Source organism: Oncorhynchus mykiss, chromosome 8 (genome assembly GCF_013265735.2).
Source record: "Oncorhynchus mykiss isolate Arlee chromosome 8, USDA_OmykA_1.1, whole genome shotgun sequence".
In the NCBI taxonomy this organism is placed as follows: Eukaryota; Metazoa; Chordata; class Actinopteri; order Salmoniformes; family Salmonidae; genus Oncorhynchus; species Oncorhynchus mykiss.
In genome coordinates this window covers 20,975,626-20,997,197 of record NC_048572.1, presented here as the reverse complement: position 1 = coordinate 20,997,197, position 21,572 = coordinate 20,975,626, and the positions used below count along the sequence as shown (strand labels likewise).

The window sequence follows — 21,572 nt, the reverse complement described above, 5'->3', positions numbered from 1 at the left end:
AAGGGACGTTTATTTTTTTGCTGAGTTTATATATATATATACAGTATATATAGAGAAAGAGAGAGAGAGAGAGAGAGAGAGAGACAGACCAACAGCAGTGCCGTTGGCCCATGATGCATGCCATTCCAACACTATGGTCAGAGCAGAATGCCACAATGCTGCTTCAGTATCTAGGACACACAACCACAGGCGTAGCCCACCCTTATAGCTGGCACACTATCTGGGGTCTGTCAGCAAGACAAGTGTGACGGTCTCATTCCTCCATCTCTTCCATGGACAGAACAGCTCACACGGTGCCCTGACACACAGCTCTCTCCCCACTCATCACATTCAGAGGGGACAATTAGCTGAAGTCTGGTGAATCTGGTGATCATCTAATTACTACTGGCACCACCATCTATCTCATTAACTGGAGAACTGTGTCCATTACTCAGCTGGTGGTTTGTCCCCAACCTTAAGAGTTAGAGTGGAACTTTTAATATTGGTTAAGGTGGTATTGTAAGGAAACATACTTCTGTCTGTCTCTCAGTACCCTGTTCTCATTGGCAGTCAGAGGAGGACTGATTGTGAGTTGTGATCTGAGCTCGGGACTCCACTCAGTTTGAATGTACATTGCGACGCACCCTGTCTATGGCCCCTTTTCGACATAGATGAGGTCATTGCTAATTGATGCCATGATAGAGCTGCAGACTCAACTCATCCAATTAACACATCTCTCCAATAATTGATTGGGCTGAAACAGCCCATGGGCAGACATGGTCAAATGAAAGTTGTGCTCAGAACATCTTCCAGCAGAATTTTCTGCTTTGGTCCTAATAAAACATAAGGTCTCCCTGTCTCTCATTTCTCAGCACATTATAGCAGCAGAACAGTCATCAAATATTAAGACATGAATAGGCATTTAATTTATCTGTCAGGCACCAAGGTCTCATCAAATGTCACTGTTCCTTGTTAATTTCTCTTTTCTCTTCCTGGTCCCTTCAATAATGTTAGTATGCTGTCCTCTAGAGCACAGGGCAGAGGTTCAAAAAAGCACTGAAGCTAAAACAGATGGAGAGAGCCCTGGGGTGTTTTAGTACCCAGGATGCTGTTTAGGATGGATCGTGTGCCCTGGAGGGAGTGTGTGTGTGTGTATGCATGTGTGTGTGTCCTGCAGAGACTGGAAGGCTGTGACGGATTATATTAGGCGCTCAGAACACAGGACGAAGATGAAAACTGTAATATTAATAGACAACAATAGAGACAGTAAAGCACAGACCTCTAATAAAACACTGACAGTTACTTCACACGTATCCCCAACACACAAATCCCCTACCTACATGAGAGCTGCCTGCCAGGCAGCATGAGTCATCTCAATGTGCATAATCTATTTATTTCCCCCAAGTCGTCCCAATAATCTGCTGAACTCTATTAGCTCTCTCAGATCACTGCTGTGTCATGGTGTAAACTGAGCCTTAGCCGCTCTGGTCTAGATACCACACAGTACACACTCCTCCCTCCAAAAGCAACCTCCCTCCCTGTTCCTCCCCACTCCTTCTCGGAGCCTCATCCAATGGGAACGCCACAGGAAAGCATCCTCGGCTTCATCCCAGACTCAGTGGGACACGGGCTGTAACCTGACAGCAAACACAGAATAAGCTCCATGCTGATTTGCATAAGGGAAAAACACATTAAATTGACTTCTTCAAAAAGCAATTTGCAAATAAGATACACATTCAGCAGATGATATACTGAATGTCTCTCTGCGTAGCTATTTCATTACCAGCAGTGTCTTGTATTTTTTTTATTTTTTTTTACCAATATTCAGAACATGGAGAAAATGAAAGAGAGTGGCTTCCATGGTGGCTCTGATCTGTAGAACAGTTAGACAGTTATAAATCAAGTCAACATTTAGACTGCAGAGGAGAGAAAGGAGAATGGGTATCTGAAAAAGGAGAACTGGACATCATCAATAAACTGAAGAAAGTCTCAAAATTCACTTTTAGGTATTCACTTAACATCAATTAGTAAAAATAAACAATACAAATGAATTGTCTAGTCAAGCACAGGCGTGAATCCAACCACCAGCCTAGCATAAAATGTTTGACGTGTCTCTTAGTTTGTTTTCATAACCTTTTGATTGCTCACATCAGGCCTAAAATAATGCATTTCCAATATACTGTATCAGTAGTAGTTTTGCTGGATGCTGGTTAATCCTCTCTAATGCCTGCAATCCCGGTCAATCCCCGTAGCTCCAACAGCTGTGTGACTGTGGCTCCCAGATTAGAGCACTACCCATGGAGAGGCATCACACTGATGCATAGCAGCCCCTGCTGGAGCACAGTTCATATCAGCCCCGCGGTGTCAGTGATACTGCATAAACATATTTTTCCCTCCTGGGCGAATGTTTAATGAGTATTTCAATTCAGAGGTTCACCTCTCCAGAAAACACACAAAAACAAACAACAAATAATAGAAAATGTGTAGAACAACTGACATCGAGGTAGACAAGTCTTTAGAGGTACGGTACAGAGGATAAGTATTGAACAATCACTAAGATACATACATAATCAGCTATAAATATCAAGTATATGGCCAAAGAGACATTTAGTTGGTCTAGGTTGGAAATAGTTAACGTTACTGAAAAATATAAATGCAACATGCAACAATTTCAAAGGTTTTACTGAGTTACAGTTCATATGAGGAAATCAGTCACTAGAAATACATAAATTAGGCGTTAATCTATGGATTTCACATGACTGGGAATATAGATATCTTAAAAAAAAGTGAATCAGAAAACCATTCAGTATCTGGTATCACATCTTCGTTGCATAGAGTTGATCAGATTGTGGTCTGTGGAATGTTGTCCCTCTCCTCTTCAATGGCTGTGCCAAGTTGCTGGATATTGACGGGAAATGTAACACGATGTTGTACACGTCGATCCAGAGCATCCCAAACATGCTCAATGGGTGACATGTCTGGTGAGTATGCAGAGTATGCAGGTGAGTATGCAGCTTCCAGTATTTGTGTACAGATCCTTGCAACATGGGGCTGTGCATTGTCATTCTGAAACATGAGATGATGGCGGTGGATGAATGGCACGACAATGGGCCTCAGGAACTCGAATGCACAGAGACACCATGACAAGTTGCCATTGATAAAATGCAATTATGTTCGTTGTCTGTAGCTTATACCATAACTCCACCGCCCCCATGGGCCACTCTTTTCACAACGTTGACATCAGCAAACTGCTCGCCCACACGACGGCATACACATGGTCTGTGGTTGTGTTGGACATACTGCCAAATTATCTAAAATTACGTTGGATGCAGCTTATGGTAGAGAAATGAACATTCAATATTCTAGCTCTGGTGGACATTCCTGCAGTCAGCATGCCAATTGCACGCTCCCTCAAAACTTGAGACATCTGTGGCATTGTGTTGTGTGACAAAACTGCAAATTTCAGAGTGGCCTTTTATTGTCCCCAGCACAAAGTGCACCTGTGTAACGACCATGTTGTTTAATCAGCTTCTTGATATGCCACACCTGTCAGGTGGATGGATTATCTTGGCAAAAGAGAAATGCTCACTTACAGTGATGTAAACAAATTTGTGCACAGAATTTGAGAGAAATAAGCTTTTTGTGTTTATGGAACATTTCTGTGATGTTTTACTTCAGCTCATGAAACATGGGACCAACACTTTATATGGCATGTTTAATATTTTTGTTCAGTGTAGGGATAGACAAAGTCCCTCATAGCTATTACTGTGTATTTCTTGGTTGTGCTGCCACCCTGTGTCCTTAGTTCACAACTGTATACAGTACATTACCTAGCTTTAGATGGACCTCAATTCAATTTATTAAGTGATTATTTGAGAAATAGCGACCATTTATATTATTGGTCTACATGTCCCTGAACAATCAACATTCCTTAGCCTCCTAAGAACAATGCTCACAAGCTTACATTCGGACTATATTGATAAAAGTCACCTTGTCCAAGAGAGATTTTCATGGTTATCAAAACCTCACACCAGGGTAAGCCTACACAAAACACAGCCCTTATTTAAGGTGTTTATAAAATTCCCTATGGGAAACATTTGTGGTGGAAAAAATACTGGAACCATTTCTCTTTTTGACCGCTAGGTTTTATGGGTGTTATGACACCTCCACTGCGGGGCTCTATTCCAAAAGGTAGGTTTAACAGAGCAAGTGAAACGTGATCATACAGATCACCCATATATCGCCAATAATGCTATTTAGGCCTATATAGGATTTGTAAAGTTATCAACAACTATTGTTTTAATTCAACTAAAATAGACAATACCTAGTTCTAGGGTTTCAAGCTCTGATTGATTACAAATTAATAATTTATATTTATTCACATCTCAATCTCAACCAAAAATCAAATCAAACATCATTTAAAGTTTGATTTGATTTAGTCCTACTCTTTAACTGATCTTTTTGATTGAGATGGAGATGTGAAGCCAACATATCAATTATTAATTTGTAGACAAACTGGAATTAAAGCCAGACTAAGTCAGTGGCACAGATGGAACTATCCAAGCAGATAGCTTTTGTTGGCACAAAAAAAACACTGAAAGGGTTTTGATACTCTTCTGCCACCTAGTGGATAATAGCTATATACACAGTTTCACTTGGAAGTGGTTTGGATCCCAATCATTACAAAATGACAGATAGAAAATGAAGCCAGGGAGGCAGTCAAATCTAAGATTTTCAATTAATTCTGAGTGTGAGAGTGAGACAGTTCTGAATTTCCTCTGATAATCACATTTGACCCGGTCTGGAAGCACTAATATAAATGATGTCGAGGTCATTTCAGAATGAAAACACCAAAAATGCTTGATATTAAAGATTGTTTTTATTCACAATAGAAGTGTAACAAATATAGTTTATGAAACATTTTGCTGCTCATTTAATATCATTTAAGCTCATAAGATTTATATAAATGTATAATGGCATATTTGCCAGAATGGAATATTTACATTTCAATAACAAACCACACACAAAAAAACTGAACAGAACAATTCCTCACAAAATTAAACTTGCATATAAACCAAAATAAACTATGTGCAATGGAATGATTATCAGCATTATTGTACCATTTACATTTGAGGTTGTTTCACAAAACCATTAAGAGATTCACAAATAAAAGGCATTGTAATGTGAGAGATCATCAACACAATATTCAATCACAAAGTCAATTTGAAATGAACAGCACGTCTTCTAGTCTGCATATCTGAAACAACGACGAAAGGAAATGCTTCATATGTCATGTGTTAGCATTTTACAGCGACTTGAAGTTTCTCAGTATCACTACGAGTAATCTCTGCTGCTCCCTAAAGCTGCAACAGTCAGGAGAACCACTTAGGCTCTCCGACAGTGCAGAGATGGTGAATGCAGCAATTTCATATCTACAGTGTATCACAGTGTATAGTGACGCTCTTCCCTGGAGCCGGATTGGCTACCGAACTGAACTAGGTAGTAGGGATGTCAGCCTACATGGATATCACAGTTTCTCTCATTAACATTGCTTCCTCCAGTAAGGTAAACAGGTATTATTATTATTATGTCTTAAAGAATGCTGTAGAAAGCAGAGTTTGGCTCCAGTAGTGGGCTGTTATCAGCTTCTCAAACCTCTTGTCTGTTCTATCCTCTAATGTAAGAAAATGACTTCAACCATGACGAAGGCCCTTCTTCAAGACCTCTTGATCCTACCCCGTTTATTTCCCAATAAGATGTAGTGTATGTGGACATCAGTGGCCCCTGACTGTGAAAGATGTACACTACAGAAGAACGGGACCACGAGACCTAGTTTGATACAAATCCGCTCCCCTTTAACTTTGCCTTTATGATGAGACAACAGAGTGGTTTGATGGGTCCTGTGGTCACCTGAAAATCAATTTCTGAGTGTCCATAAACTTCCATGTTCATAAGTGTGTTGGAGCGTGTGAGTGTGTAGTGTGTACTTCTGAATACGATATGCATGTACAGTGTGACCACTTCGATGTATTCATCATCTTGTCTTTATACAGTATTCAGCATGTATGTATGTTCATATGTGAGTGTATGCCATCAGTGTAGTGGACATACAACCTTCCTTGCATCTTCTCATTGCATTTCAACACAACTAAACAACTCTTCTTTGTGCTTCCTCTTCTTCTGAACTGACTAACAGCTTCCTCTTCTTCTGAACTGACTAACAGCTTCCTCTTCTTCTGAACTGACTAACAGCTTCCTCTTCTTCTGAACTGACTAACAGCTTCATCTGATTGGTACCGCCAGAGCCATATATTTTAGAGATTTGGGTAAACTACGAATTTGGAATATTTCTTATCCTAGACATTCCGTTACATATCATTATTTAAATATTCCCTATGTAACATAAATGGGGAACTAACATGGCTGCCATAGAATGTTGAGGTGTCATGTAAATGCCTCATAATGCAGGAACCTCAATGTCCCACCTCTTTAAATAGATTGCTGTGGGTACCACGACACATTGTTTCAGCATTTTGTGCTGTCCAGAAGAAAGGAACAAAAAATTAATCTCAACAAACAAATTTAGAACAACAAAAGGTAAAATAATCTTCAGTTCACATTTGATGGTACATTCATACGATGCATTCGTTACATATGATTGACTCCCAAATTCTTGGTCTGATTCTGCCCTTGTCTCCCCCACACTGTCTCCCTCCCATCTCCCAAATAATCCACTTAAACAACAACACAGGGCCCATTCTCTCCACAGTGCCACCAAGGTGCCTGATGCCAAACCTTCCTTCCTATGTACTATGGAATAAATTAACAGCAAAGCAACTATTTTACATCACATAGATTAATGTCTCTACCACCTGTAATAAAGGAACAAACAAACAAACAAAGCACATGTCAACTTTGTCAATTAAAAAACAAAGGAACATGATGATGGGGGTGGGGGACTAGGCTGAATGAATTGATGACATGTTGGTAGAAGGAATCTACTGTCCACACGTTCCATACTTCAGGAGGAAGGGAACAGATAGATAGTCAACATTTCTACTTCTTTAAAAACAGAGGTTGTTCTCAGTGCAGGTCTTTTCCCATCAAGGTACTTCATCTCCTTTAATACTCTATGTTGACCTGCTACACTCATCTGACTGTGTATTACTGGTGTTCAACACCAGATGTCAGTGTGGTAGAGGAGGTGACAAAGCACTCAATCAACCATGCCATCTGAACAATGATGGTACCTACCTACCGGTTTAAATTAAAAACCTTGCCATTTGCCTGAACTGCTTATTTGATAGACCATATTAGACTGAAAGGCACTAGTTAAGATTTGACTATCAAGCAGGTGAGAACCAAGCTCTGGGTCTTAAACAGAAATCCACCTAAATGGTCCATTGTTAAAGTGTGACTAAAATCATACTTACGATAAGAACGACACAAATGTGATATGTTGATTGACATTGATCTATTGTCAGTCACACCCACAAACACATACCTCAAATGGTGGAAAGAACAAAATAAAATAAATGACAAAGCTTTCTTCAAATCAGTATGGCTTTTTTTGGAGTGACGGCAAATCTTACAGCGCAGTGTCCTGTTCTCCTCACAGAGGAGGGTAGATTTACAGCACTGGGAGGGGGGAGCATGCAGACTATCTTTACAAGATGACAAGAGAACTCTTGGATGAGGTGGTTCCTCCCAGTCCCCAGTAGGGGGCAGTCTGGCTCTGGAGAGGCAGGCAGCCGGTCCGGTTCCATCTGGTCTGGTCAGGGACTCCAAAACAGGAGAGTCCAGTCTGCCAGGGAAGCGGCCTGCCTGGGTGAGCTCCACCCATGGTGGGGGAGGAGTAAGAGACAGCTCCGCCCACTGCTCAGAAGGGGAGGGGGTAGAGGAGTTTGGTGGTGGGAGGGGTCAGGGGGTGATCCAGGAGGACCACTCTACTCCAGCTGGCTGGGCTTGTCTGTCATCTCCTTCCTAATGACAGGGAGGGGGTGGGCCTCGGTGTTGAACACCCAGTGCTCCAAGGGAAGATGGTCATCATCAGAGAAGAGCAGGTACAGGTATCTGAGAGAGAGAGAGAGAGAGAGAGAGAGAGAGAGAGAGAGAGAGAGAGAGAGAGAGAGAGAGAGAGAGAGAGAGCGAGAGAGAGCGAGAGAGAGCGAGAGAGAGCGAGAGAGAGCGAGAGAGAGCGAGAGAGAGCGAGAGAGAGCGAGAGAGAGAGAGAGAGAGAGAGAGAGAGAGAGAGAGAGAGAGAGAGAGAGAGAGAGAGAGAGAGAGAGAGAGAGAGAGAGAGAGAGAGAGAGAGAGAGAGAGAGAGAGAGAGAGAGAGAGAGAGAGAGAGAGAGAGAGAGAGAGAGAGAGAGAGAGAGAGAGAGAGAGAGAGAGAGAGAGAGAGAGAGAGAGAGAGAGAGAGAGAGAGAGAGAGAGAGAGAGAGAGAGAGAGAGAGAGACTCAACTTAGTTCAAACACTCAAATGTGATCAACAAAACATGAGGACCTCAGACCGACCACTTATTTAAACCAACAACCTCAAGTCCTAGTTGAGTTCTGACTGATGCAATCATGGACAACATCTACTAGATGTTTGAGAGTGTCAGAGACGGTGGTGGGCCGGAGGACACGTCCCAAAACCAACTCAGGGAACAACCAGTTCAGGAGCTCTCCCATGCCAATATTTCCCTGCCAAGCTTGGGGAGAGCCAAGCCAACAATGCAAATCAATGAATAAATAAAAATGACAAAAGACTAAACAATTTCTGTTTCCTTTGGCAGAAAACAGCAGCTTGGTCACCGCATGCCAAAAACTATCGCACTCTGCATTAAGTTGTTGCGAGTGAACCGGTCACAAATCAAAAGTTGATTCCAGAACCAACGGTTGGGGGACGAGTGGAGGTGGATCTATACCCTACACGTCCTTAATCAGGTACAGAGGTGACACTTCTGAACCGGCTAACGCCATGCCCACCCCGAGTCCCCACGGTGACCTTGCGGACACCACTCCATGTTCAAAGAGAGAGATTCAAAGACTCAATCATGGACACTCGTGACAGTTGTGGCTGCTTCACATGATGTATTGTTGTCTCTACCTTCTTGCCTTCATGCTGTTGTCTGTGCCAATAATGTTGTACCATGTTTTGTGCTGCTGCCATGTGGTGTCGCTACCATGCTGTGTTGTCATGCGTTGCTACCATGCTGTGTTGTCATGCGTTGCTACCATGCTGCGTTGTCATGCGTTGCTACCATGCTGCGTTGTCATGCGTTGCTACCATGCTGCGTTGTCATACGTTGCTACCATGCTGCGTTGTCATGCGTTGCTACCATGCTGTGTTGTCATGCGTTGCTACCATGCTGTGTTGTCATGCGTTGCTACCATGCTGCGTTGTCATGCGTTGCTACCATGCTGCGTTGTCATGCGTTGCTACCATGCTGCGTTGTCATGCGTTGCTACCATGCTGCGTTGTCATGCGTTGCTACCATGCTGCGTTGTCATGCGTTGCTACCATGCTGCGTTGTCATGCGTTGCTACCATGCTGCGTTGTCATGCGTTGCTACCATGCTGCGTTGTCATGCGTTGCTACCATGCTGCGTTGTCATGCGTTGCTACCATGCTGCGTTGTCATGCGTTGCTACCATGCTGCGTTGTCATGCGTTGCTACCATGCTGCGTTGTCATACGTTGCTACCATGCTGCGTTGTCATGCGTTGCTACCATGCTGCGTTGTCATGCGTTGCTACCATGCTGTGTTGTCATGCGTTGCTACCATGCTGCGTTGTCATGCGTTGCTACCATGCTGCGTTGTCATGCGTTGCTACCATGCTGCGTTGTCATGCGTTGCTACCATGCTGCGTTGTCATGCGTTGCTACCATGCTGCGTTGTCATGCGTTGCTACCATGCTGTGTTGTCATGCGTTGCTACCATGCTGTGTTGTCATGCGTTGCTACCATGCTGTGTTGTCATGCGTTGCTACCATGCTGTGTTGTCATGCATTGCTACCATGCTGTGTTGTCATGCGTTGCTACCATGCTGTGTTGTCATGCGTTGCTACCATGCTGTGTTGTTGTTTTAAGTCTCTCTTTATGTAGTGTTGTGGTCTCTCTTGTCATGATGTGTGTTTTGTCCTATATTTATTTATTTAATTAATTGAGGCCTTTTGCCTTTTTTTGTGGGCCGTCATTGAAATAAGAATTTGTTCTTAACTGACTTGCCTAGTTAAATAAAGATGAAATCAGAGAGGGATGATTAAAGGCCGTGGGTGGGAGAGTCCAGGCACTCCTCCCAACAGTTAAACCACACCTGACCTACCAGATCAAGAAACAGCTAGGGGGAGGAACATTGAGTACATCACAGTCAGTGAGCCCCCAGTGTTCTCAGAACTCAAGTGATTACTCAAAACTCAAAGCCCCATTGCACTACACTAGGAATGATGAATACAAGTAAAATAACTCAGCATAGCATCCCTCTTTAACAGTGTCTCGTGTCCTAATACTGGGAACAAAGTGAACATCGGGAGGGCTTTTGGCCCCCTTCATGTTGATAAGTGCTTTTGATCTGGGGGAACATGTTAATGCAGTAGACCACGGCAACAAGCCCACAGCACAGTCCACCTCCCTGGGAAGGAACGGGAGGAGACAGCAAAGCAAACAGCCAGATATACACTGTTTTCAGAGTCATCATTACTAATGTGACCTCTCTAAGAGAGGAAGGAGGAGGACCCTGGCTATGAGGCAGAAAGAAATTGAGAAAAGGAGGAGAGAGGAGAAAGGAGAGGGGAGACAGGAAGAGAGGGTGAGAGAGGGAAAGAGAGGCAGAAAGAAATGGAGAAAAGGAGGAGAGAGAAGAGAAAGGAGAGGGGAGACAGGAAGAGAGGGTGAGAGAGGGAATGAGAGGCAGAAAAAATGGAGTGGAAGAAATTAGGGAGTGAGGGAGAGCCAGTGTCTAATAGATGGATTTTGCAAGCATCAGTAAACGAGACATTTGGGGAGGCCTGGGATCTGGAGACCCTATTCGCCAGATTGCATCACTTTCCACCACCATTAAATACTACAGACGTTTGAACGGCTCTATTAAGCGGTGGGACTCACACAGCGTTTCATAGCAGCATCAGTCAGAGAGGCAGATTAGCCCAGGGGTTTGACCACAAAACGAAAATAAACACCAACATCAAAGTGCTGCACAATTATTAAATGCACAGGAGGGTGAAAACATATTTAACTTTTCTGTCAAGCAAGTCTCCCTCCCTCACTTAGCCTCTTATCCTTACTCTAGCCCAACCTTGAACCTATCATCTTTTCATCTCTCCCCGGGTCCCCCCTTTCCATCTCTCTCTTCATCTTCCTACCCCTCTTTCCCTTTCTTTCTCTCCCTCTCTCCTGCATGCAGCTTGTTGTTATCTCACTGAGTCATGGTGACGTGGCTGTGGCTACCGTACCTAGCCCCGGGGCAGAGCAGTGCCAAGCAGGGGAGGGACACAGAGCAGAGCGGGGACACAAAGAAGAGCAGGGACACAGAGACCATGACCTCTCTATAAGGTCACACCAGAGTGCTGTGACAAGGTTCCAACAAGAGGGGAGCAAAACAACACCACTGACCCTCAATAGAAACAAAACAACACCACTGACCCTCAATAGAAACAAAACACCACCACTGACCCGCAATAGAAACAAAACAACACCACTGACCCGCAATAGAAACAAAACACCACCACTGATCCTCAATAGAAACAAAACACCACCACTGACCCGCAATAGAAACAAAACACCACCACTGACCCTCAATAGAAACAAAACACCACTGACCCTCAATAGAAACAAAACAACACAACTGACCCTCAATAGAAACAAAACAACACCACTGACCCGCAATAGAAACAAAACAACACCACTGACCCTCAATAGAAACAAAACAACACCACTGACCCTCAATACAAACAAAACAACGCCACTGACCCTCAATAGAAACAAAACAACACCACACCCTCAATAGAAACAAAACAACACCACTGACCCTCAATAGAAACAAAACACCACCACTGACCCGCAATAGAAACAAAACAACACCACTGACTCGCAATAGAAACAAAACACCACCACTGACCCACAATAGAAACAAAACAACACCACTGACCCGCAATAGAAACAAAACAACACCACTGACCCTCAATAGAAACAAAACAACACCACTGACCCTCAATAGAAACAAAACAACACCACTGACCCTCAATAGAAACAAAACACCACCACTGACCCGCAATAGAAACAAAACAACACCACTGACCCTCAATAGAAACAAAACAACACCACTGACCCGCAATAGAAACAAAACACCACTGATCCTCAATAGAAACAAAACCAATGACACTTAACAGAACCCATAGAGAGGGGTGTTAATGCTCTCTCAGACCAGGATTAGACTGTACAAAAGACAGAGATCCATCTATACACCATTCTATAGTCCATCTACTCCTCAGGCATTCTGCTCTTATCAATGGTGAAAGTGGAGAGGAGACAGAGAGAAATTGAATTGAGAGGGGGGGGGTATAATGGGCTCAGTAAAAAGCGCTCTGTATGTCTGCCTGCCTGCCGCCGCCTCCTCTTATCTATCTCTGTGTGTGACTGCTGCTATCTCTGAGAAGACTGCTGAGGTCCCTGTAGTCCACAGCAAACTGCCTGCCTGTCTGTCTGAGCCGGCCATGACAATACAATACACCCAGGACGTCAGTAGTTTCTCCTCAGAGGCCCGCAGGCACAGCACAGACAGAGGTGGAGTACTCAGTGGGGGAAGGACATTATTCTACTTCTCATCTGTTTTGAAGTGTTCAAACAAACTGAATGTCAGGAATACAACATAAAGTCTGTTTTTCAGCGTGTGATGAAATTCTAGAGCAGATATTAGATGTCATGAAACGGTGTGGGGTGTCAAACTCATCCACACACGATAAGATGAAGATAACCGTCTAGTTGGCATGATGGGGAGAAATATTCATGACCCCACCTGTCCAATTATATTTAAGAAAATCGAATACTGTAGTTATTCAAGGGTATGTTCTGGGGGAGGATGTAGGATAACAAAATCATGCCAACAAAACTGATGTATTTTTATCTAATGGACTAACAATCGCACTTGACTTTTTTCCCCCTCTTACTAGCTCGGACTATGCTGATAGCTACTTTATTGAGGAAAACTGTACTCACTTCAAATCAAATCAAAGTTTATTTGTCACATGTGCCAAATACAACAGGTAGACCTTACAGTGTAGACCTTACAGTGAAATTCTTACTTACAAGCCCTTAACCAACAATGCAGTTTTAGAAAAATAAGTCATGAAAGTATTTACTAAAATAAACTGAAATAGTAAAAAAAGAAAAAAGAAAATAGAAAAGTAACAAATAATTAAAGAGCTGCAGTAAAATAACAGTAACGAGGCTATATACAGGGGTTACTGGTACAGAGTCTATATGCGGGGGTACAGGTTAGTCGAGGTAATTGAGGTAAGATGTACATGTAGGTAGAGGTAGTGACTACGCATAGCTAATAAAAAGAGAGTAGCAGCAGCTAAAAGATTTGGGTTGGGGGGGGGGGAGACACTGCAAATAGTCTGGGTAGCCATTTGATTAGCTGTTCAGGAGTCTTATGGCTTGGGGATAGAAGCTGTTAGTTAAGAAGCCTTTTGGACCTAGACTTGGCGCTCCGGTACCGCTGTGATATGTGGGTCTTCCACCCAGCCATCTTAAGATGAATGCACTAACTGTAAGTCACTCTGGATAAGAGCATCTGCTAAATGACTGAAATGAAAAGGCAAGGTGGAAGTTGTAATGCTCGGTATCCAGATGCCTCTATGCAGAATGACAGTGTGTGACTAGAGGGTCTTACTTGAGTGTCTCGGCCAGGTAGAAGCTCTGCTGGACGTCATCATGGTTGGGGCTGGAGGCGTAGACGTCCCGCACTCCACTGTAGCCCCCCTCCACACGACAGTGCTTCTCCAGAGCCTGAGAGACACAGAGAGAACAGACAGTAGACGGGGGACAAGAACGTGAGAGCGGAGGGAGAAGTGTTGAGCTGACTCTGTTCTTATGTCAGTGTGTTGGAGATGTATGCACGGTGCTAGCTAGTTGCTGAGTAGGCACATTTCAATTCAGTGTGGCTGCTCTGCCTGGGGGTAGGGGGGAAGAGGAGAGGAGAGGAGGGGAGGCTGCCTTAGGCACAATGACTCAGGGAGAAAACAGGGCTGATGAGGAAGGGGCTGGGGCTGTAGCGCTCACACATCCAGTCTGGCTGAACAAGGTTGAGGTACAATATCTGCAGGCAGGTAGAGAGGCAGGCTGATTTATGGCTAACACAAGGCCCATCATAGGTAATCTCATGTCATTAGTGGATACAATTACACAGCTCTGGGATGTGGGCAATCAGCATTGCCACTGTTCTGTTGCAGCATGGCAATGATACAGCAGACAGGGGAGAGTGACAGAGAGAGAGAGAGAGGGAGAGCAAAAGAAAGAGCGAGAGAGAGAGAAAGGAAGAGTCTCAGAGGTTTTGGAGACTCCTGCACTCAGAACTAGCCATGCGTAGACCTGAATGAGTCTACAGATCACAGTGATCAGGGGTCAATTGGAATGCCTTTTCACTGTGATTTCAGGGGAAGTCTCTTCTCAGTGGAGGTTAAGAAGGGACAGAGTGACACAAACATGACAGGAAGGACTGTGGTGGGATAGTTATGATGGATGATGGGTACTGTAGTTTAGGCTTGGGTGGTATACCGTATATCGGGGTATTTGTAAATAGCCATGGCATGATTTTTTAAATACCAGGCAATTTTCAATACTTTTGAAATAAATGCAGTCAACTCGTGCAATGCGTTAGGAGATAAAGCAGATCGCGTTATTACTTTGTTCCCCAACACCGTCAAGTCAGTCGCATGTTTGTTTGTAAACAGCACAACAGGAGAAAGCGGGAGCAGGTGAGTCCAGCTGTGCATTGTTTTAAATTAAAGAGTGTTTTTTTGCTTCAATAGAGTGATCAAGGACGTGCAACTATAGTTTTCCGACACAGAAATTACATTAGAGCAACACATTCGATATAAAATAACTTCATTTTCATCAGATGACAATAGAAGTGCAACACTATTTGGCGAGAAGCCACACAAGAAGATAAGCTTACAATGAAAAAGCAAGGTTATTTTAGAAAGAACAATGCATAGGCATCATATTTCAACTGTTCAGGCCTATCACAGAAAGAATGTAGCCAGCTACATTTCCTAATGTTTTGCTTAAGTTAATCTGGCATTTTAACAAAGAAAAATAGGCTGGCTACACTGAGAAAAGTACTGGAGAAAAGAAGCTCCACATCAGTGGGAGCGCTGTCTGCTGATAAAATGCCCGTTAGTGAATTCTCATCCGAGTTCAGAAGTGCAACTGAAGCACAAATGAGTCTGAAACCGAGCAGAAATTACAATGAGAAGCCTTTTAGATAAGTGTTTACAAAACGCAGCAAGATATTTCTTATATACGTTTTATATTTTTTTTCCTGAGTGAAAAACGCAGAATTGTGTGTTAACACAAAGCCTAGTTTAACTTGGCATCTAAGTAAGTGCCTCAATTAATAAGATGATGGGGCGTCATATCTACTCAGCTTTCTGACGTGTTTGAGAAGTCAAAGCCTTTTGGATGAGTTCCACTGTTCTTTTTCCCCATCTTAAATTTCTCTTTTTATTGGCCAGTCTGTCTTTGAAGGTCAGCATCCCGGAGTCGCCTCTTCACTGTTGACGTGGAGACTGGTGTTTTGCGGGTACAATTTTTTTTTTACCCCCTTTTCTCCCCAATTTCATGGTATCCAATTGTTAGTAGTTACTATCTTGTCTCATTGCTACAACTCCTGTACGGGCTCGGGAGAGACGAAGGTCGAAAGCCAAGCGTCCTCTGAAACACAACCCAACCAAGCCGCACTGCTTCTTAACACAGCGCGCATCCAACCCGGAAGCTAGCCGCACCAATGTGTCGGAGGAAACACCGTGCACCTGGCAACCTGGTTAGCGTGCACTGCGCCCGGCACGCCACAGGAGTCGCTAGTGCGCGATGAGACAAGGATATCCCTACCAGCCAAACCCTCCCTAACCTGCCCTAGACCACTGCGCCACCCGGGAGGCCCTTTGCGGGTACTATTTAATGAAGCTGCCTGTTGAGGACTTGTGAGGCATCTGCTTCTCAAACTAGACACTCTAAAGTACTTGTCCTCTTGCTCAGTTGTGCACCGGGGCCTCCCACTCCTCTTTCTATTCTGGTTAGAGCCAGTTTGAGCTGCTCTGTGAAGGGAGTAGTACACAGCGTTGTACGAGATTTTCAGTTTCTTGGCAATTTCTCTTATGGCCTTCCTTTCCTTCATTTCTCAGATCAAGAATAGACTGACGAGTTTCAGAAGAAAGTCCTTTGTTTCTGGACATTTTGAGCCTGTAATCGAACCCACAAATGCTGATGCTCCAGACACTCAACTAGTCTAAAGAAGGACAGTTTTATTGCTTCTTTAATCAGAACAAAAGCTTTCAGCTGTGCTAACCTAATTGCAAAAGAGTTTTCTAATTATCAATTAGACTTTTAAAATGATAAACTTGGATTAGCTAACACAACGTGCCACTGGAACACAGGAGTGACGGTTGCTGATAATGGGCCTCTGTACGCCTCTGTACGCCTATGTCGATATTCCACATTAACAATGTCTACACTGTATTTCTGATCAATTTGATGTTATTTTAACGGACAAAAAAAAGTGCTTTTCTTTCAAAAACAAGGACATTTCTAAGTGACCCCAAACTTTTAAACGGTAGTGTATAACTTTATGATCTGGATGGACTATCTTTGCAATTCGTTTATTTTTGTTTGCATATTTAGCTAAAAGCCGCTATGCAAATTCACCATTACCTGTGCTAATTTTGTTAGCATTTTGGTAATAGACGGCCAATGGGCTTTTTTTTGTGCTTTTTTTGGCGACCACTTGTGTACTAAGCTGATAATACAGTAAGTCCCGGGGTGAGAGAAGGACGGTATGACGATATGAAAATCGGGATACTGCCCAACCCTACTGTAGTTCTCACCTGCACGGCCTCCCAGCCCCACTCCCTGTACTTAGGGTCGTGGGTGAACCTCCACATGTACATGTAGGTCTCTATGACCTCTGGCCTCAGGATGAAGTACTTCTCGTTCTGTCGCGTGGCGATGGCCTCCACCCCTCCGTCAAACCTGAACGCCTCTGGGCCCAGCTTCAGGGCTATGACATGGGAACAAAGGAAGAAGACAACATGTCAACAACAAACCCAGCTCTAGGGGAAAGTAAAGGACACAGAATGTCAAGACAACCAAAAAAACTCAACTTCAGTTCCTGGATGGAGCATGAACCCATGACGACATTTCACAGCCAAGAAACCAGATTATGAGTAAAGCAAGGTTCAAAAGGTAAAGGGAGTTTGTCACGTGATTTTGTATGAATTAAGGGTTTAGCAATATTGTTATTTCCTGTAATCCCTGTTTGATGAGAACTAGCACCTATGCACACAGCAGGCAGTGACTCAGCGGGGGTAGAGGGAGAGGATGGAGGTGGGTTGGAGGTTGAATGGGGGCACAGGGGTGCTGTGGAGTTAGGCAGGGCCAGGGGATTACGCTGCTTCATAGAACCGTATTTTAATCTAATCTAGTGATGTCCTCAGCCAGTTCTGTTGATAGTAAATATATAGATAGTTAGATGGATAGATAGTTTGTAGTGATGGAGGAAAAAAATTGATAGTTGCATATCGGCATATAATCTTTTACAATATAGCATATCGTTTTGACAATATTGCAATATTATTTTTGTAATAGTTTGCTGTACCTGCACCAAAATCCCCAGTATTTTCCCTTCATAGCTTGTTCTCCATCTTCTTTTGAAATAAGGAGCCAATTCATTTTCAGAACTTAAATTTATGACTGATCAAAATTCAATTTCTCATAGCTCTCTTGTCCTTCTGCACCAAACACATGGTGAGCAATATGTTTGGAACATCAAATCACAATACATATAGTATCAGTACGAAAGTATTGTGATATTATTGTATTGTGAGGTCCCTGGCAATTCCCAGCCCTAATAGATTTCCTGATGGTCAATCCAGACCAGAGGAAGTGAGAGAGGAGAGACCCTCTGACTCAGACTAACCTGGCTGGCACTATGCTCTGTCTACCCAGCAGCCCTTCTGGCCTCAGAGAGAAACCAGGCTCAACAGCTCCTGAAGAGGAGTGAGTGAGTGAGTGAGAGAGAGAGTGAGAGAGTGAGAGAGAGAGAGAGTGAGTGAGAGTGTGAGAGAGAGAGAGAGAGAGAGAGAGAGAGAGAGAGAGAGAGAGAGAGAGAGAGAGAGAGAGTGAGTGAGAGACAGTGAGTGTGCTGTTGTTGACACCCACACCTCCTTTTGTCTAGGATTCAGAACTAATATGGTCTCACCTGGGAGGGAGAAAGTTTTAGACTAAAAAAGGTAAGGCCTTCAGAGAGTAATGCCAGGTACTATGATCTTGCAGAGCGGAGCTACAGTATTAGGTTTCTATGATTGAAACAATATCTAAAGGAGGTATATAAAATAGAGAGACACTTTACAGAGAAGGGGTATGCAACTCTGGTTCTGAAGGGCTGCAGTGTGTACACAATTTTGTTCCAGCCCAGCATTAACTCACCTGATTCAACTAATCACAGCCTAATTTGAAGATTAGCTGGACTAGTTGAATCAGGTGTGTTCAAGCAGAATACAAACAAAAGCCTGTACACACTTGGGCCCCGTTGCCTACCACTGCTGTGTAGATGGACACACGGAGACTGATGTTCCCCAGACGACGGGGTCAGTCAGTCAGACTCACTGGTGCGGGCGTAGGACTCGTGGCAGGTGCGGGCAATCTCTGAGGCCTGCTCCATCTGGTGACCCGTTTTGTCCTCGGGCGCTCCGTCCGCCCCCAGGGCGATCATGCCCCCGGCAAAGCACGTCAGGTGACCCATCTTGTGCTCCAGCAGGCCGCCCTTCCACTCAGCGATGTACGTCAGTCCCCCACTGGACTTTCTTATCAAACTGGTCTCAATGGCCTGGAGGACAATGACAAGAACGGAAGACAGATGAGCACTCTATCCACTCCCAGTCCCAGACAAGAGCCATTCCCCTGCAAATGGAGTAGAACCTTCCGGAACATGAATAACTACTGCCCAAATAGCATCGTTAAGCTTGATGAAGCTGCTTTTGCAGGAAAACTAGGGGTCCTGGTCACCAGCCACTGTCATCTATTTTCTGGGGCGGCGTGGACTCAAAGTTCCTATTTGTCCCTGACATTTACACAAACACATAAGGGCCACTTTACCCAGATATATTCTCAAATGGCGGGCGTGTCCCACCCACAGCGAGACATGACACCACGTGTCATTCAGAACAAAGGGTGGCCCCTCTCCCCCACTAGCCACACAGCAGGTGTCCAATACGGGACCATCCCATGACTGACAGACAAAACATAGTTATTACAGAAATAATGGGCCATTATTGATGTAGAAAGAGATATAAACATACCTTTTAACATAGGGAATAAATAACCGCAGCTAAGACGTGTCGAGGGCATGCTGAAACGCTACACTATTACAGGTGCATTCTCTGATACGCCTAATTGATCATCACGTCATTTGGCATATTTCTTTTCATATTCATTGGGTTTGCTTTTCTCCTGCTGGGGGAAGACCTAAGAAAAAGAAATATGGCAACTCTCCTGAAAGTAATGACATTTTCAAAAGATGATTCAGATCTGTGCTTTTGCAGTGACACATCAATCAAATGGGCCGTGTATAGGCGGCTGGGCTTTATATGCCACGATCCGCCTCAGAAAACCAGCTGATTAATATTCCCCTAAACTGGCTATTTCGTTTCCTTTGGTCTCTTTAAAGGCAGCCTATATTCTGTTTAGCAACAGCAAGCCTGACAGACAAATAGACCTGGGCTGGGCCAGAACAGGAGCAGATAGACAGAGGTAGACAGCAGCGCATCTTGTTCAGCTTCTCTTCTCATTGGGGGGGACAAAGAGACAGAGAGACAAAGAGACAGAGAGAGAGAGAGAATGTAGGCCAGGCCGGCACTGAGGCGAGGATGCCAAGGAGCCATTAATAAGAGAACAGAGTCTGTCCTAACCGCCTGCCTCTCAACATGCCTCACAGTCTGCCTGACCCAAATAGAGGATGGCATGGCGTGGCCATGGGGACCCTCTCGCTGTGGGTGACCTGCTTGTGGTGATGGCAGGCAGGCGGACGGGCGGGCGGACGGGCGGGTAGATACGCAGGTGTGGTGGGGAAACGAGGCTGTCTGGGTGGGGACTTGAGGAGGGAGGGTAATATCCTGGAGCAGTCCGGGTCCTTGTGGACCTCTGCACAGAGAGAAACATCTTTATCTCCCACAGGACAGGCTGCTTGGCTCTAATGAAACAGAGAATTGGGCTAGCAGCAGTCAGAGCCCATCTCACCAGACAGAGCTCTGAGTCTGGCTGCCCCCCATCCACTGACAGCCTTCAACCCTACTTGAACTATCTCCTGTGGAGTGCAGTTTGTACTCCACACTCAGAAATAGACAACTCCTACCTGGCGTAGCATGCTTCAAATTCAGACTCCGACCCATACTTTTATTGATTTCTGACTCTGACTGTTCACAGTAATGGAAGAAATGTAACTGTTGTTGACACACAGACAAGCACTTTCAATCGAGGTCGAAAGAGCCTCTTGACAAGGTATAGTCAGTGCTTCAAATAGTGCTGGTACTGTAACCATTAATCTCAGTAAGACAGGAGAAAAGCTGAGTAGAGAAGACAAGAGGAGAGGAGCGGAGGGGGAGTAGAAAGGAGGGGGGAGAGGAGAGAAAAAAATAGTGTAGGCTAGGTTTCTGGAGGGGTTTACCTGCAGAGCTTCGTAGTAGAGCTTCTTGCCCTCCTCGTCCGTCTTGTCCGACATCAGCCAGGCCTTGAGGAGGTACTCATAGAAGCTGTCTCCCAGGCCGCCCACTGACACATGATCTACAGGACAGACCCAAATCAAAAGAGTAGAGGATCACGCTGGGGTCTGGCTAATAGACCTACTCTCATCCCGTTAGCACCCCCCCACCTCCTTCCTTCCCTTTCCTCCCTCCTCCTCCCGTGGCCTGCTTCACCTCAGGATGATGTATGGCCCAATGATGCTGGCCATAATCTCACCACCCTCGAGGCTGATTACACAGGAAGGTGACCCCTAAATGCCTGCTCAGCCTCAAGGATAGAGGGACGTGTCTGGCATAGGCCAGGTCGAGGGGACAGGGACGGGAATGGGGACCAAACCCAACAAAGCTACAACAGTAATGTGATTAGACTCCTTTGATGGCTGATGTATTGAAGATGTATGCAGAGGAGAGATTGTCCTTCTGATGAGTTTATCAGCTCCCCCAGGCATGTCTCTGTCACTGTGTGTGTGTTTGTGTACACCTGTGAGCGTGTGTAAAAGAGGGAGAACGTGAATGTGTGCACATCTGTCTGTGACTGATGTAGTCCGTGCATTTATATGACAGATAATGTGTGTGTGTGTGTGTGTGTGTG

General features: G+C 44.4%; 1 protein-coding gene across 1 annotated transcript in view; it reads right to left on the bottom strand.

Moving 5' to 3' along the window:
• Positions 1-4,839: 4,839 nt before the first annotated feature.
• The window catches only part of LOC110529582 (mannosyl-oligosaccharide 1,2-alpha-mannosidase IA), a 166,845-nt gene continuing 150,112 nt past the window's right edge, over positions 4,840-21,572 (bottom strand). Inside the window, exons 8-12 of the mRNA XM_021611921.2 lie at positions 20,905-21,020; positions 18,849-19,068; positions 17,069-17,241; positions 13,858-13,973; positions 4,840-8,052 (exon numbers count right to left, since the gene is read on the bottom strand). Of these exons, the coding sequence (XP_021467596.1) occupies positions 7,926-8,052; positions 13,858-13,973; positions 17,069-17,241; positions 18,849-19,068; positions 20,905-21,020 (752 nt within the window). The 3' untranslated portion in view covers positions 4,840-7,925. The remainder of the gene's footprint in view (positions 8,053-13,857; positions 13,974-17,068; positions 17,242-18,848; positions 19,069-20,904; positions 21,021-21,572) is intronic.